Source organism: Cucumis melo, chromosome 11 (assembly GCF_025177605.1).
Source record: "Cucumis melo cultivar AY chromosome 11, USDA_Cmelo_AY_1.0, whole genome shotgun sequence".
Taxonomy (NCBI): Eukaryota; Viridiplantae; Streptophyta; class Magnoliopsida; order Cucurbitales; family Cucurbitaceae; genus Cucumis; species Cucumis melo.
Window position 1 is genome coordinate 30,941,962 of NC_066867.1, and position 16,080 is coordinate 30,958,041.

At 31.5% G+C, this 16,080-nt stretch overlaps 2 protein-coding genes across 4 annotated transcripts; one reads left to right on the forward strand and one right to left on the reverse strand.

Annotated features, from left to right (window-relative positions):
* The first annotated feature begins 1,343 nt into the window (after positions 1 to 1,343).
* On the forward strand, positions 1,344 to 5,516 carry LOC103497706 (bifunctional L-3-cyanoalanine synthase/cysteine synthase 1, mitochondrial). The gene is made up of 10 exons (XM_008459985.3): positions 1,344 to 1,691; positions 2,881 to 2,990; positions 3,081 to 3,138; positions 3,223 to 3,486; positions 3,616 to 3,753; positions 3,836 to 3,887; positions 4,534 to 4,613; positions 4,753 to 4,812; positions 4,950 to 5,030; positions 5,212 to 5,516. The coding sequence occupies exons 1-10, from the start codon at positions 1,488 to 1,490 to the stop codon at positions 5,308 to 5,310; spliced, it is 1,146 nt and encodes a 381-aa protein (XP_008458207.2). The 5' UTR covers positions 1,344 to 1,487; the 3' UTR covers positions 5,311 to 5,516.
* Positions 5,517 to 7,861: 2,345 nt separating this feature from the next.
* Positions 7,862 to 14,864, reverse strand: LOC103497705 (AT-rich interactive domain-containing protein 1-like). Of its 3 annotated transcripts, XM_051091984.1 has the most exons (4): positions 14,561 to 14,864; positions 13,943 to 14,061; positions 13,037 to 13,413; positions 7,862 to 9,195 (listed from the first exon to the last, which is right to left on the reverse strand). In XM_051091984.1, the coding sequence occupies exons 3-4, from the start codon at positions 13,388 to 13,390 to the stop codon at positions 8,440 to 8,442; spliced, it is 1,110 nt and encodes a 369-aa protein (XP_050947941.1). In that variant the 5' UTR covers positions 13,391 to 13,413; positions 13,943 to 14,061; positions 14,561 to 14,864; the 3' UTR covers positions 7,862 to 8,439. The 3 variants fall into 3 exon arrangements, with proteins under 3 accessions (XP_050947941.1, XP_008458204.2, XP_008458205.2); XM_008459982.3 differs by having other exon boundaries at positions 13,037 to 14,061; XM_008459983.3 differs by lacking the exon at positions 14,561 to 14,864 and adding an exon at positions 14,203 to 14,495 and having other exon boundaries at positions 13,037 to 14,061.
* Between the last annotated feature and the right edge of the window lie 1,216 nt (positions 14,865 to 16,080).

The window sequence follows — 16,080 nt, forward strand, 5'->3', positions numbered from 1 at the left end:
AAAGAAAAAGAAAAGAAAAAAAAATCTAAATAATTATCAACATGACCATAGGTTTTGATTGTTAAGATGTATAAACTTTCAGATAGATTAATTATAATTTTTAAAAGTTAATGACACCATATCTGTCTCTAATCACCTATTAAACAAAGGATAAGGTCGAAAAAAAAATGTTAGAAAATGAAATAGATTAACAAAAGTAAGATTAGGACAAAAAGTAAATATATATATATATATGTAGACATAACGTAAAGGATGGCCATATGGACAATAGTCAGGGTGTGACTTGTGAGCCGACTCGTCTCCGTTCATGCATCTTCTAACTTCAAAGATTCCTTCCACTTAAACTTTCAAACCCAAATTCCAATTACTCTCTATCATATATTAAAATAATAACAACAACATAACAATTGTTAATTATTGTTTTACAAAATCCCCATCTTTTAAATTTTCCTCTTGTATGTATGTGTTATATATATATATATAAATTTTTAATCTACATGATTTGTTTTATCAATATCTAATAACGTATCGTTCATCTGTGTTCTAGGATATGAGTTGGTTTGAGTTGAGTTGATAATAATACTTATAATCATGTTGGATTATGAATATATTTGGTTTAAGAAATAATTATAATATATAACAATTTTAGAGATTATAATCAAGTATATAGTAATATATTTAAAAGCTTGAAAATATCACAAACAAATATTGGTTCATCTTGTTGTAGTTGAAAACACAACCCAACAAAATACTTGAAATCAATTTTTGGAGATTTTTTTTTGAGTGCTTAAGTGTTAATTATCTATTCTTAATTTGTAAGAACGGCCAAAATGCTCGAGCTAGTCTTCTACCTCACTTCCTTTTTGTTATCATCGACAACTATCATCCTTTATCGGTCAGCTCCAACGACAACCACCAAATACTCTCACTATAGTGAAAATTTTGACAACCATCTCCAATGATCTCCACTAGCAACCAACTCCAATGACCACCACCGATAGTAGTTGGAAACTTTGACAACTATCTCCAACTACCAACACGAACTTCAACGTAGACGACTCAAAACAACTTTATTAATTTATTTATAGTAATTTAACATTAAAAACACTTCTAATACATAGAAATCAAACAAAACTTTAAAAAGCACTTTTTTTTTGAGCTTAGGGCTTTGTTAGACCTATTAAATCTTAAAAAGATTCGAATTTGTTGATAACCCATTAGGAAACTAAAGACCAAAACTTCGAAAATGAACAATTTGAAATATATTATATAATAAAACAATATATCAAACTTTAGTGACAAATAAAATAATAATAATAATAATAATAATAAACGAATAGTGAAAGGGAGAGGCGGCAATGAGAGGGAGAGGATCTCCCCACCAATACAAAAAGCCCGAGAGGAAGCAATCGAGTACCATCACTCCCAATCTCATCTTCTTCTCTCTTAATTTCTCCTAAGAAGCAGCGGTCCTGTAATCCACATCAATGGCTGCCGCTGCTTTAAGGAGTTTGGTGAAGCAGAAGGCAGGGATTTCATCGGACGGTTGCTCGACGACGGTCAGGAAATTGTTCTCCACCCAAACAGTTCTTGACTCTTCTTCTTCTTCTTCTTCTTCTTCTTTCGCTCAGAGACTTAGAGATCTGCCTAAGGATCTTCCTGGAACTAGTGTTAGACGAGATGCTGCTCATGTAAGTTCCTCGATTCTTCTTTCTTTTTACATTTTCGTCCATGAACTCTGATTATTCTTTCTTCCAAATTTTCTTTTGCTTTGAAATTGGAATTTAGTTTTGTACTAACGTTGATTCTTTTTTACTATAGAGAATTGAAATATATATATATAAAAAATCCTATGGATATTTTTTAAAAATAAAAATAACAATTATTTATTATTTATTAAAAAGGAAACAAGGTCATTCAATTAGTACGCAAATTTTTTTTTCTTAGTTGATTCAATGATTCTTAGCTTTGGTGATTTGAAGTTAATTAAATAATAATAATGTTTATGTTAAAAAATACACCGTAAAAGTAAGTTTACAAAAGTGAAAAGTGATATTAATAATGAACTTAGGCTTATGCATATTAAAAAAAAAAATTAATAATGAACTCAGGAGATTAGAGTGCAACGATTGCAGGGGTTGGAATCCAACCTTCCACCTAGAAAGTAGAATGTTATATGAATTATTATGAAGTTAAGCTTACTTTTTCGATTTGTTGGGATTCTTTTGATGATATCACGTGTCACAAACTACGAGAGAGTTTTTTTTTTTTTAATCTTATTTATTGGATCTTGGGTTTTGACTATGTTAGAAATTTACTGTCATTGGAAATTAAACAAAAATAGGTGATAGAGAGATCTGATTCCGTTTTCAGATTCATTGATTTCAGAGAATATATCTCTTGTTCTTCGTCAGAACCTAAGATCTTGTCTCAAAGTAACTATTTTGTTTTTTTTTTTAATTTTACTGGTTTTAAAATTTATGTTTGCTATTCTTTTTCCTATTTTTCTTACTATAGGTTTGACATTTGTTAAGGAACATTTGAATTCTTAAATGAATCCTAAAAGTAAAAACTAATTTTTTTAGTACTCAAAATTTGGCATAGTTTTTTAAAACATTAATAAAAAAGAATAATAACAAAACAAAACAAAGGAGCTTAAGGTGAAATGATGGATGGAATTACAGCTTAACTTTTGGAAAAAAAAAAAAAAAACGAAAGACTAAAGAGAGATAGAATCTTTTAAATTTAAAAACTACATAGACGAAATACTAAAATTTAAGGTAATGTTGTTTAGAATTTAATCTTAGTATCGCAATGCCCATATCAGTAGATAAATCGTAATGTTGTTCTAAATCTTCATTTTCAAACTCGAATTGTCAGCTCATTGGGAAAACTCCATTGGTATATCTTAACAAAGTCACTGAGGGCTGTGGAGCTTACATAGCTGTTAAGCAAGAAATGATGCAGCCTACTTCCAGCATCAAAGACAGGTAGAGCCACTCTTTTCACAATACATTCTCTTATCAATTTCTTTGATCGCTTCCATTTATATAATATGTTCTGTTTCCTTTTGTCATCAGACCGGCCTTCGCGATGATCAACGATGCTGAAAAGAAAGGCCTGATTACTCCTGGACAGGTCAGCTTTATCAACTGATAGACTACAAAATTTTACTAAAAAGTTTTCTTTTCTGAACTTTTGAAACTCTGTTTTACGATATAGACGACTTTAATTGAGCCAACGTCGGGAAATATGGGCATCAGTATGGCATTTATGGCTACCCTGAAAGGCTACAAAATGGTTCTAACCATGCCTTCTTATACAAGCTTGGAGAGGAGAGTTACAATGAGAGCATTTGGAGCTGAGTTGATTTTAACGGATCCAACTAAAGGCATGGGAGGTACTGTCAAAAAGGCTTATGATCTTTTGGAATCCACACCTAATGGTTTCATGCTCCAACAATTCTCAAACCCTGCCAATACTCAGGTACCTAACAAAGTCCATTTTCCTTAGTTAATTTCTAGGCAGTTCTTCGAAAGCACGACAATAAGGCACTGGTAGATATATGGTTGACCTGAAGATGGGTTTTTTTAATTAAAAAAATTGAACAAACAGGTGCATTTTGAAACCACTGGGCCTGAGATTTGGGAGGATACAAATGGACTAGTTGATATTTTTGTGATGGGAATAGGCAGTGGAGGGACTGTCTCTGGAGTAGGACAGTATTTGAAATCCCGAAATCCCAATGTTAAGGTATGTGATTATGTGATGATGTTTTGGTGAACATCGATTAGAGTTTCTTATTAATGGTTGAGGTTTTGGTTCATTACTGAAGATTTATGGAGTGGAGCCAGCTGAAAGTAATATACTGAATGGTGGTAAACCAGGTATGATCACAATATTGCTTTTTCAAGAAAAATTCTCTGACTTCTTAAAAAATGTGCTAAGAAATCAACGATCAAAGATAGAAAAATGATCGACACATATATTTACGTGGTTCACTAATAGTGTTCACTACGACCACGACAAAAGGAGAGTAATTTTATTATTAAATAAAAAAATTCAAATTAAAAATAAAGAAACACTTCCAGGGTTGGAGAGTTTATATAGTGCACTCCACTACAAATACAAAAACAAACCCTTGTACTTGGTCATTCGAAACGCCAAATTAGTCCTTGCAAAATGCCCTGTTTTTACTAATCTAAAAAGTAAGGAAGCTTTTGTCTGGATTAGCGTATCTGTGCTGGTTACATTAACCGTGAAAAATAGACATGAAATCTAATATAAGCCATGTTTTTGAAGAAATTTCTTTTAAAGACATAATTAAAAAATGGAGACGCTTTGTTTCCTTTTGCCCATATTCACGTTCTAATTTTTCAGAAAACAACATGTCATTTGAATTGTATCATGCCGTGTCTGTGCTTCTATTGGGATCAATGTGAAATTCTTTATTGTGGCTTTTATCAATCGCCTATGATTGCTACCTCAGTGGTGAAGAAAACTGATGGGGCCTGGTGTTGTCAATTGGATTAGGTCCTCATCATATTACTGGCAATGGGGTTGGATTCAAGCCAGACATATTGGATATGGATGTTATGGATAAAGTTCTTGAAGTAAGTTACTAAAGTCTGACAACATGTTAGTCAAGGGCCCCTTGATAATGAGACCCTATTCTTACTTTTTACATTCTTCATATATTGTTTTCTCCTTAAAATTACAAATTTACGTATTCTCAAAAAATTTACTTGGCAGGTAAGCAGTGAAGATGCTGTAAACATGGCTAGGGAACTAGCAGTAAAGGAAGGACTAATGGTAAAAAACCAAGCACTAAACTTTTCCCTTTTCCCTTCTAGAATCATCTTATAAACTCTGATTAAAACAAACTTTCTGGCATCATTTCCCCCTTTTGGTTTAAGATTATTAGAGCTTCAATTTTCTGGTTCGTTCAGGTGGGAATATCATCCGGAGCCAATACCGTCGCTGCGCTCAGACTTGCGAAATTACCCGAAAACAAAGGCAAACTTATTGTGGTAAGTAAGAAAAGAAAAAGCACAAAAAACCTTTCCCCTCCTACTTTCTTAAACAATCTCTAGAGATAAATCTATATAGCCTAAGATGATCATAACCAGTTGTGAATATTTTTATAAAGATGACCGAACCGATATCGAAATAAGAAGTCGGTATAACTTGCTATTTGGTTGCATTTTCCAGACCGTTCATCCAAGTTTTGGGGAGAGATATTTGTCATCTGTTCTGTTCCAAGAACTGAGGAAAGAAGCTGAGAACATGCAACCAGTCTCAGTTGATTGAGTCAATTATGGTAGTTGACTTTGATGTTTCCATATGATGGGGAAATTACAAATTCATCCAAGCTTATGTTAGATGAAAGTTTGTGGTTCATCTTGTATTTGCTTGAATAATTTTCCCTAGAAAGTGCATTTGTGAGATGTCTCTTGTAAGTTGTAATCTCTATAGACTAATAATGTGAAATGGCAAAGTTTAATTCCCCTCATCAACTTTGAAAGTGTGCGATAGGTGTTTGAATTTTCCATATAGGTCAGATTTGTAAAAAATTAGTTGATTTATTAGATTGAAATTTGATGTTAAATGAAATTCTAAAAGCTCCTTTGGTATCTCATTCTTTTTCTATTTTTGGTTATTAACTTTTAATTTTAAAAAATCGACCTCTCTAGCAACTAATTCACTTTTTTTTTTTTTTTTTTTTTAAATAAGAAATTTACTTTTTAAATTAAGAAGAAAAATTTTTAAAAAGAAAAAAACCAAAAGTTGGAATGCTTACTGAATCCGACCTAAATTTACGGTTTTGTATTTTATAATTTCGTGAATTAAAAATGCTCACCCGTATATCTTAGTTATTTTAATTTTAGTCTATATATTTTCAATAAATTTTAAATTTAGTTCTTAGATATTATTTTATTGTTGATTCTTTAAATAAATTATTACATTATAAGTAAAAAGGAAAGATTTTAAATACAACAAAATGAACAAAAATATTTATAAAATATAACAAAATTTTAGATTCTTGGTATAATAGGCACGTTTGACAACTAATTTTACAATTATGAAAAAAGTGTAAGAAGTAAGATTTAAAGTTAAGTTTAAAGGTGGATGAGAGAGATTTACCATTGGACTAACTATAAATCCGACAATGATGGCATAGATAGTAGCTAGGTATATAACAACCTATTGTAGATAGATTGTGATGATATATTTTACTATATTTATAAATATTCTAGCAATTATCTCACTTAAAATATTTTTTTTTTTGTTGTTATTTGTGCTTCAAAATATTAACATCATTTTAACTTCTAACAAAAAACATGTAAGGTCTAATAAACTATTTGTTCAAATTCTTAAAACTTTCTCATTACCGTATAAACAATAACATAGCTACAAAATTTCAAATTACAATATCTAAACCAATTTATTAAGTGTATAAAAATCTTTTTTTACAAATAAATCTAAATTTAATATATCAAATATATAATAAAGTTACATCTAAAATATAAAAATAAATAGAGCTTTCAAAAAACAATTAAACTATATCTTAATGGTCGAAATTAATAATGCTTCAATTAAACTCTCACAATTATTGAACTAAATTAGTTTTAAAAATAAATTATAAGAAAACCATAAGATAACCAAACCAAATTCTCGAAGAAAAAACACTTGATTACTACATTGTACGGAACTCAACATCCTAAAATAAATAATGGCACCGGCACTGTCTCACTCTTTTTGCAGTCCGAGCGATTGCCTTCTTTGCGTGGGAGCAATAGGGTTTGCCATCGGAGATGGAGACCGAGACTACGTATGAATAATATGGTTTAGGGTTTTCAGTTGGAGACGTTGTATTAAGGGTATGGTTAATTTAGAGAAAGATTTAATGGCAAAGGGAAGGAATCTATGGTATTGTTTGGTGTTGGGATAGTGGTATGGTTTAGAGAATTTTATGGGACATTTCTTAGAATTTAGAAACGAAAATAATTATTGAATAAGTTTGTTTCTTAAAAAAAAAAACGAAGAACAAAAATAGAAAATAGGAACCTAAATGTTATTAGACGACTCCATAATGGGTCAATTACTCTCACCCTCAAGCTCTAGAAGCAACTCGTTTTACTTCTTTTACTTTTACATATATTTGATGATGAAATTTTGATTGATTTAACTGGGATAATCGTTTTAAATAACAAAATTGGAAAAAATATTTTTAATAAAACAATATATCTTAGTCTATTAGTGATAAATATCAATAAACATCTATGGGATAAAATTGTAGTTGTCAATATTGAACAATATACTTTAGTCTCTATCACTATTAGTAATCTATCTGTATCTATAACTTTCAGTAGTCCTATCAGTAATAAAATTTTGTTATATACGTAGATATTTTGATGTTATATATATATATTTTTTTAAAAAGCTCATTTAATCATTTTTATTAAATAATTTTGACTAAACCAACTAACTTGCAATTTAAATCACAATATTTTTTTAAACAAAATTGAGGGTGTGTATTATCTAAATTGAGTTGTTTAACACCAAGTTGTGTAGGTGGTGAGCTAAACAACCAAGCACACTCTAACCTAAATCGAAAGTGTCTGGTTCACAACTTAAACTGATAAAATCTATCCATTCAAGATTCAATCCCTCCACTCTTAAGTTGATCTATGCCAAACTTACTTTAATTCACCTCAATGCTTTATATATAAATCTTTTATTTCAACTCAACTTCACATTCCAACATAAACTACTGAACTCCAAAATCATTTGTAACGAACTCAACCATATTCTATGCCCTCTAATGCTCCCTAAGTAGGCATCCATAACAACACATATCTTCGAAAAAAAAAAATCCAAACCACCATAGGGTTTAAACTGTGATTATAATCTTTTTAAAGGGTCATGCTTGCACGTCTTTTCACATGTCAACATCAGCGACAGCAAATATACAAAGATGAAACTTTAGAATGAACAGAATGGCATCCCCTTCGCAACTAAATCTATTTGCCTTCTTTATGAGGGCCTTGCGACCAAGATCCTTATCGTTTCTAGGAGACAAATTCTAGCAAAACAATTCATCAACACTTCAATTTGATCCAAACTGAACAACACAACCCAATACCAAAATTGCTTGAGCCTCTGAATCCAGCTCGTTAACGTAACAATGACTCAGTAAATCATGACGCCTCCATCCCCTTAGCTTTCCATTTAGCAATAGGCTACAACTGCAGCTTTCCATGTAACATCACAAAAGAATTTTCCATATCCCACTTGACAAAAATGATTAATCAAAAATGCAGATTTCCAAAATCAGAATCAACGTTATCAACATTGGTACTCTATCAAAATCTGTTTTCAAGCGATACCCCAAGCTTATCGTGGCTTCTTAGGAGAATAGAAAATGATACCCCAAGCTTATCGTGGCTTCTTAGGAGAATAGAAAATGGAGCCAGGTGAATTATGCACTTCGTTTCCAAATCTAATGGTTGCAGTTCCGGATTCTGATTCCTCGTCACTGTCAATTTCATCTGGTGTAACTCGATTTTGGTGTCCTCTACGACGCAAAAGAAAGACATTATAGTAGTAGCTAACAAGATCTGCCTTGCTCCTAGAAGGAAATGATTCAATGATATCTTCCCAATAAGATATCCCGAGGGACGGAGGGTTTGATGACACTATGTCCTCGAACTTTTTCTCATCCTCCACCGTCCAAGCTAACGTAACATCCTCCCCCATCTCATCAAATCTCCATCGGAGGAACGCGTCGCCCAACTCAAGCTTCAATCTCTGCCTTTTCTCAGAAACGTGAAATTGGACACAGCCAACCGAATTGGCGTCCATGCACCCACAAGGGTCTCGCCTTCCTTTTCCAATGGGATCCCTTTCAACTAGATATCTGTTCCTTCCTTTCTTCAAGGGCCAGTCTTGGGTCCCCAACCACTTTAAATCACTCTCGGATATCACACCATTCCATTCTGGGACTCGAGCTTGATAATCTGACCCCAGAAGAACGGGCTTGTAATCATCCAATGAATCTGTAGGTGACGAATCATTCGCTTTAGAAACAGGTTCTTGAGAAACATCCTTTTTATCCAAGCTTAATCTCTTCCTAAGATTGTATATCGGAACTGTATCATCATCGTACATACAAGGATGCATCCTCTGATTTCTCTGCAAATAGAGAAGATAAAGTGAACCAGACAATAATAGACTTTCAAGCTAAAGTAATAGAAATGATGCGGTCAACTTGGAAGGAGAATAAATAGATGGAGAAATAATAATCTGATCATTATGTCGTTTACATCTGTTAAATACCTTTTTTCTAAAAAAAATATATACCTACGTTAATCAATTTTTCCTACATAGAAATATTAACTTTTTGTTTCATTTATTCTTCCTTTCCTTTGAATTTAATTCGTTTCTATACACAGTATAATAAATTTTCAAACACCAATGCAATAAGAAATTATTTAAACTCAACATCAATAAAGGAACTAATATAAGTTCTCAATTTTAGGGCACAGAAATGATTTTAATCTTATTTGATCCCGAAACTTCCACAATCATTTGCTTTCATTGTTTTGTTGTCATTTCTTTCATTTGCTTTCATTGTCTTCCTGTCAATTCTTTTGTTGGTCCCTAGACTTTGCATACTATCTTTCTTTATCATTATTTAATTTCTACGATGTAATACACCTCTTATGTAGTACACATATAAAATTTAGTATTAGGACTAGAAATGTAGCCTAAGATTTAAGTGTAAAATACATTGTGAAAATTAACAAGGAAAAATCATAAAATAGTACACGTTCTCAATTGCACAAATCATGAAGGGCATTCTCCAAATTATGAAATCTCGAGTTCTTCAATGGTCGGAATCAAATTAAAGAAGGATAAAATGATCAAAATGGTCAACTTTTCTTTAATGACCTTTGTAGCTACTATGATTGACAGAGACTATCTTTAGTTGGTATTAGCTTTTGTGATAGCGATAGGTTGCTATTTAACTAAACTTTGGGTGCTTTTAATCTCCTCAATTTTGAGGCTAGATTTAGATATTTCAATGGTCGGATAGAAATATTTTTAGTCTAGATTACAAACCATCATGGATTGGTCTAGTTATAAAAAGAAAATAAAAGACAAAAAGTCATAAGTTCAATCCATGGTAACCATTGATTAAGGTATTAATATGTTGTAAGATTCCTTGACATGCAAATATTCTAGGACTAGGTTGGTTGTCCCGTGAGATTAGTGTGCACATAAACTGATCCACTCATGGTCATCGAAATGAATTCTTAGTCTAGATTACAACTGTCTTCTTTTTTCCTTTTTTTTTCTATTTTCTCTTTTAAAGGAAATGAAAATATACTTTGAAAACAAAAAACAAAGAAGGATTTTTGTGTAATTGGAACTAGACTATAATTACAAAATAATATTTTGTGCTTCAAGGCACCAAAGAAAAAAAATAGAATTAGTGTTTGTTTACCAATTGAATTTCACATAATTAAGGTAATTTTATCCAACAATAAGGGCTAGTTATGAGATTTTTCAAACCACAATGACTATTTATGAGTTTCCATCGAACCATAAGGACGATTAAGTTTTAAAACCACACAGCTTTCTCCAAATTATAGGGACCAGTTACTTTCTAGAAAGAATTCTAATCAAATTTTACTAATTCACTAGATTAATATTTGGGAGGCTCTAAGGGTATCTTTAGTTTAAGTTTTCAATTATTTAATTTTGAAAATGAAAAAAATTTAAACGCTGAGCAACTATTCAAGATAGATTTTGAAACACTTTCAAAGTTTATTTTAAATAGTTTTTTTGATGAAAATTGGCTACTTACCTAAGAATTAGTTTCCTACCAAGTTTTCTAAACATCAAAATGTTGTAGAGGCAGATAGATTATCCCATGAAATTAATTGAGGTAGGCTTAAGTTGACTTGTACACTCATGAACATAAAAAAAATAGTTTTATCAGAAGGGGTTGTTAGATAAAAATGTTTTTTTAAATGGAAAAAATTGAAATGTTAAGCAACCATTCAAAATAGATTTTAAAACAATTTCAAAGTTTATTTTAAACAATTCTTCAGGTGAACACGGACTAGTTACCTAAAAATTAATTTTCTAAGAGTTTTCTTGACACCAAAATGTCATGAGATTAACTGAGGTGTGCTTAGGTTGACCAGTACACTCACGAATATTAAAGAGAAATTTCAATAGGGTTTTAAATAGAGTAATTATAATAGGTAGCAATTTTTAGAATAATTATTAAGTATGTAGCAATATTTTAAAAAAATTGTAAATATAGCAAAGTCTATCGGTGATAGACTTCTATCGTTGATAGACTCTTATAATTTATCAATGATAAACCAACATTTCCTACCTGATCTATCAGTTATAAATCTCTATCATTGATAAATTTTGACAGATTTTGCTATATTTGCAAATTTTTTAAAATGTTGCTATATACTTAATTATTTTGAATATAATTGCTACATTTGCAACTATCCCTTTTAAATAAAAATGACTTTTTAAAAAAACACTTTTTTCTGGTCCATCGAATCACCCTAAATGTTAATCATAGTTATACTTTGGTATTTTATTTAGTGTAGGTGATGCATGTCCTTTTGGGTTAACTTGACAATTTTGAATACCTCATAATACATCATTTTGGAAAAAAAATTATAGTTTTAGCAACCATTGAAAATAGATTTTGAAGCACTTTTAAAGTTTATTTTAAACAATTTTAACAATTTTAATGGTGACCCCGACAAGAATTAATTTCCTACAAGTTTTCTTAACACCAAAATATTTTAAAATCAGATAGGTTGTCTTATGAGATTAGTCGATGTGCACTTATGTCTGCTAGAACATTCTCAGACAAAAAAAAAAAAAAACAGTTTTATCAAAAGGGTTTTAAATAAAAATGTTTTTTTCAAAAACTTTCTTCTCTAGTGAATCAAATAGGCCCTAAATGTTAATCCTAGTTATACTTTGGTATTTTATTGAATGCATATGATGCATGTCCTTCTGGGTTAACTTGACAATTTTGGATATCTGATAAAATCTTAAGAATTTGTAAATACCACATTGTAGCTACTATTCTATTTCATATTTCTAAAAAAGGCAAATATTCTACATTTCTTAGGGTAAAATAATTCCAAATTAATAAAGTTTTTTTTTCTTAGCGTTTCTATTAAAGTACTTCCTGTCAGAGTACTAAAATCATTCACGAATCTGCAATCAGCCAACCTAAAAAATGTGCTCAATGCATTTTTGATACTCTTAAGAACATTTTCAAGCACACTCTGACTAGTGACTACAAGCAGATCAAAAATAAAAAATGGCGGCTGAAGCTTCAAGCTATTGACCACAACAGAACAAGGCTAAATGAAATCGATGTCTTAAATAGTTTAATTTTCTTCTTAATAAAGGAACCACTATTTTAAACAGCTAATCCTCCACGTATCTTCTTAAGGAGACATAATATTCAGAACTGATAAGATGGATTCTTTAGTTTTATTTACACACAAACATACAAGGTCATGGAACCATAAAAACAACATAAAGAAAGGCCACTGCAGAAGTTCCTAAAGACTAAAGAGGGGCTCATAACATTAAAAACTAGCACGATAGATATTATGGTCAGATAAAGAAAAAATAATTACTGCAGTGATTCAGAGATAAATTCTAAGATTAAGTCTTAGCTTCATTTTGGCTTTCACAATGAAGATCTTCAGTTTACAATGACCAGAACATTATTTAAGATGTAAATATATACTAATCAAAATGCATGGTATGAAAATCATTTCAAGATGGACTGATAATATGAAAAAACAAAAAAAGACTAAAGCAGCCTAAAAACCACCACAATCAGCTTTATCATGAGACAAACTTCATACATGCACAGAGATAGACATTTTTTTTATAACCATGTCATGCAAATCAACAATTTTAAATGAGTAAAGATCTAAATGCAAACAACATGAGCATGCATGTAAAGTACCTGCACGGAAGATTGTTCGCTACTTGAATCAACTTGTCTTTTCACGAACATTTCCTCTCGAACCACCAAAACCTGTTTCCAAATCTCTTCATTTCCATATGATTTCCATTTTGACTTTTCTGGTAATGAAGATATTGAGGAATCGCAAGGGTTTCTTGCAATAACTTTAAGCCAATCAAGCAATCCCAACATTGGTTCCTGCTTACTCTTCTCCTGGACAACATTTGTTTCCTTGATTAAAGGTGGATCAATAATTTGTACGTCCTCATTTTCAATATTGCGATGTTCAATATCCTTGAGTTTCTTGCTTCTGCGAGGAAATGCATCCCCAGTCTTCATCCTATCACTCTTCATATCGAGTATTCGCTTGGAAAAATCTGAAATGGAATTCTCGTCAAAGGCAACACAATTCATGAACTCATCTGACAACATGACTGCCGTTCTCTTCTGGTTTCAACCCAACTCTCAACCATTACGAGACACTACCACTCCTTTCGCTTAATTTTCATACAATAATTCCTAGTTGCTAGTTCCATTCCTGCCCCACCGTCCAAGCACTACAACACGCAAATCAAACCTAGATGTAATCGAGAACCCCTGAACTCCGCAGCCCTCTTTCAATTCCTGTCTTGTAACATCCAAAGTTCAAACTGCAGAGTATTTTTTTCACACAACTTTCCCCAACTCTCTAAATCCAAATACTTGAGTTAAAGTAACTTCAAAACAGAAGAACATTCATTCCCGATCAAGAATCTAACAAAGTCAATTCAAAACAACCTCACCCTTTTATCTGTCAGAATCACTATGTCCTTGGCCAAATCGACGAGGAAATAAAGAACAAGCACCGTTGATGTGGAACAGAACGATAAAAAAAAGAAAACCCAAGCAAACTTTCGAAAAGGATACCAAACAGATCTTCAACACTACAACCAATTAAAACGAATCCAAGCGATACCCATTTTGTTCAATCTACTTCGCAGCACATTCGTAAGCTAATTCAGACCCATCAGCTAACATCCAACATCCTGCCATAAATTGGAATTTAAACCCTAAAAATCAGATGCAATACTAAAAAGAAAAAACAAAAACCCCAGGTGATAAAATTTCGAGAAGACGAAAAGACATGACACAAATCAGGTGGATGAAAAGAACAACCACTTGGTTACCACATATTGGACTATCATCAATTGGGTTTCGACGATCAATGTTTTGGCGGGAAAACAAGATTGATCTAGGGTTTATTTTTGAAAACAAAAAGTTAAATATCCAATCCATCCCGCCATTGGCGTCATATTTGCAGATATATTGAAATGTCATTATACAAGAGACAAAAAGCGAAGATGAAGTATTTCTACTTCCGTCCCTTGACCATAATAAAAGAGTAGAATTCAAAGTGTATGAAGAAAATACAGAGACCCCAATTCAATGCAGGGAAAAAGAAAGAATATACCGCCATTTTTAATGGTGATTGGAAGAGCGAAAAAAGAAAAAGGGAAAAGAAAAGAAAAGAAAAAAAAAGGGTACCTGTTAATAATTCTTTTGTGTGTGTTTTTGGTTTTGGAAGGAAGCGTTTTCTACGCAACTCTGTCTACTTCTACTACTAATCTACCGCCACACATCCTTTAAAGCTTCAGTAGTTTTGGTTTTGGCTTTGGTTGGTCCCTCTCTCTCTCTCTCTCATTTGGTCATTTCATTTTTAAATGTTCTTCTCTTTCTATAAGGCTTATTTTATGAGGATCTTGGAAAAGAAAGGAAAGATAAAGAGAGATTGGGATTTTGGAAGGATTTTTAGTTTCTAAACCAAAAAAGAAATAGTGATCTTTTTTTTGTTAGGGTTTTGAGGAAGGGCTAGAGCCTAAGAAAGGTCACCCTTATTTATAATCAAATTGATGAGCTAACCTTGGTTTGAAATTAACCTTGTGGTTGAGTTAAAGGTAAATAATGAGGCTTGCTTCTTTTTTTTTTTTTTTTGTCAAAATACCATTTTGGTTACTTTAGGGTTCATTTCATTTTAGTTTGATTTTTTTTTCTTTCGGGTTATTTGAGCCTCTAACTTCAATTGGTACATTTTAGACCCAAAAAAAATTAAGTTTTTTATCAGATGGTTGCAAATATAATAATTAGATTCAAAATATTTGCATATATAACATGGTTTTAAATCCATCAAAGTCTATAAATGATAGAAGAGCATCTCTGATAGACCATGTTGAAAACATTAATCTATCATTAATAGACATAGTCTATTAGCGATAGAAGTCTATCACGGATGGACTTTGCTTTTTTTTTTTTGCAATTTTCTTAAAATGTTGTTATGCCTTTAATTATTATTCATAATATCGCTACCTATTATAATAAAAAAAAATTGCAACCACTCAAGATAGATTTTAAAAAAATTAGTTTATATGATAGGTTAGTGTATGATAAATTATTGAAATCAATTTGTAGAAAGATCATTTAGAGTGTTTATAGTTAATCTCTATTTAATTTGTATAGTTCTTAAAATTACCACAAGACCAAAAGTAATCTACCTCACTATCATAAAGTTCACATGACTACCAACCCTCTTTGTTGACTAACTGTAGTCATTGTCACATTGGGCAACTAGGACAACTACCTGGAGGTAGGGGTGTAAACGAGTTGGGTTGGGTTGAGGGACATTTTCAACCCAACCAATATTTTTGGGTTGGTTGGGTTGACGACCCGAATAACCCATATTATATTCTCAACCCAACTCAACCCAGCCCTTAAAATATGGGTTGGGTTGTCGGGTTGTATTATTATTTTTTTATTATTGATGTTTGTACGGTTTAAAATTGTTTTACGACGTCGGTAAACACTCGTATCCAAAGTTTCAAACATCTAAAAATTTAAAGTTTCAAATATCCATAAAAGTTCAACATTTTAAACATTATCCATAAATATTAAATAAATAATAAAATATCTATGATATATATATATATATATATATATATATATATATATATATATATAAATTATTAATTCGGGTTGGGTTGGGTTGACCTGAATTTTTCAACCCCCAACCC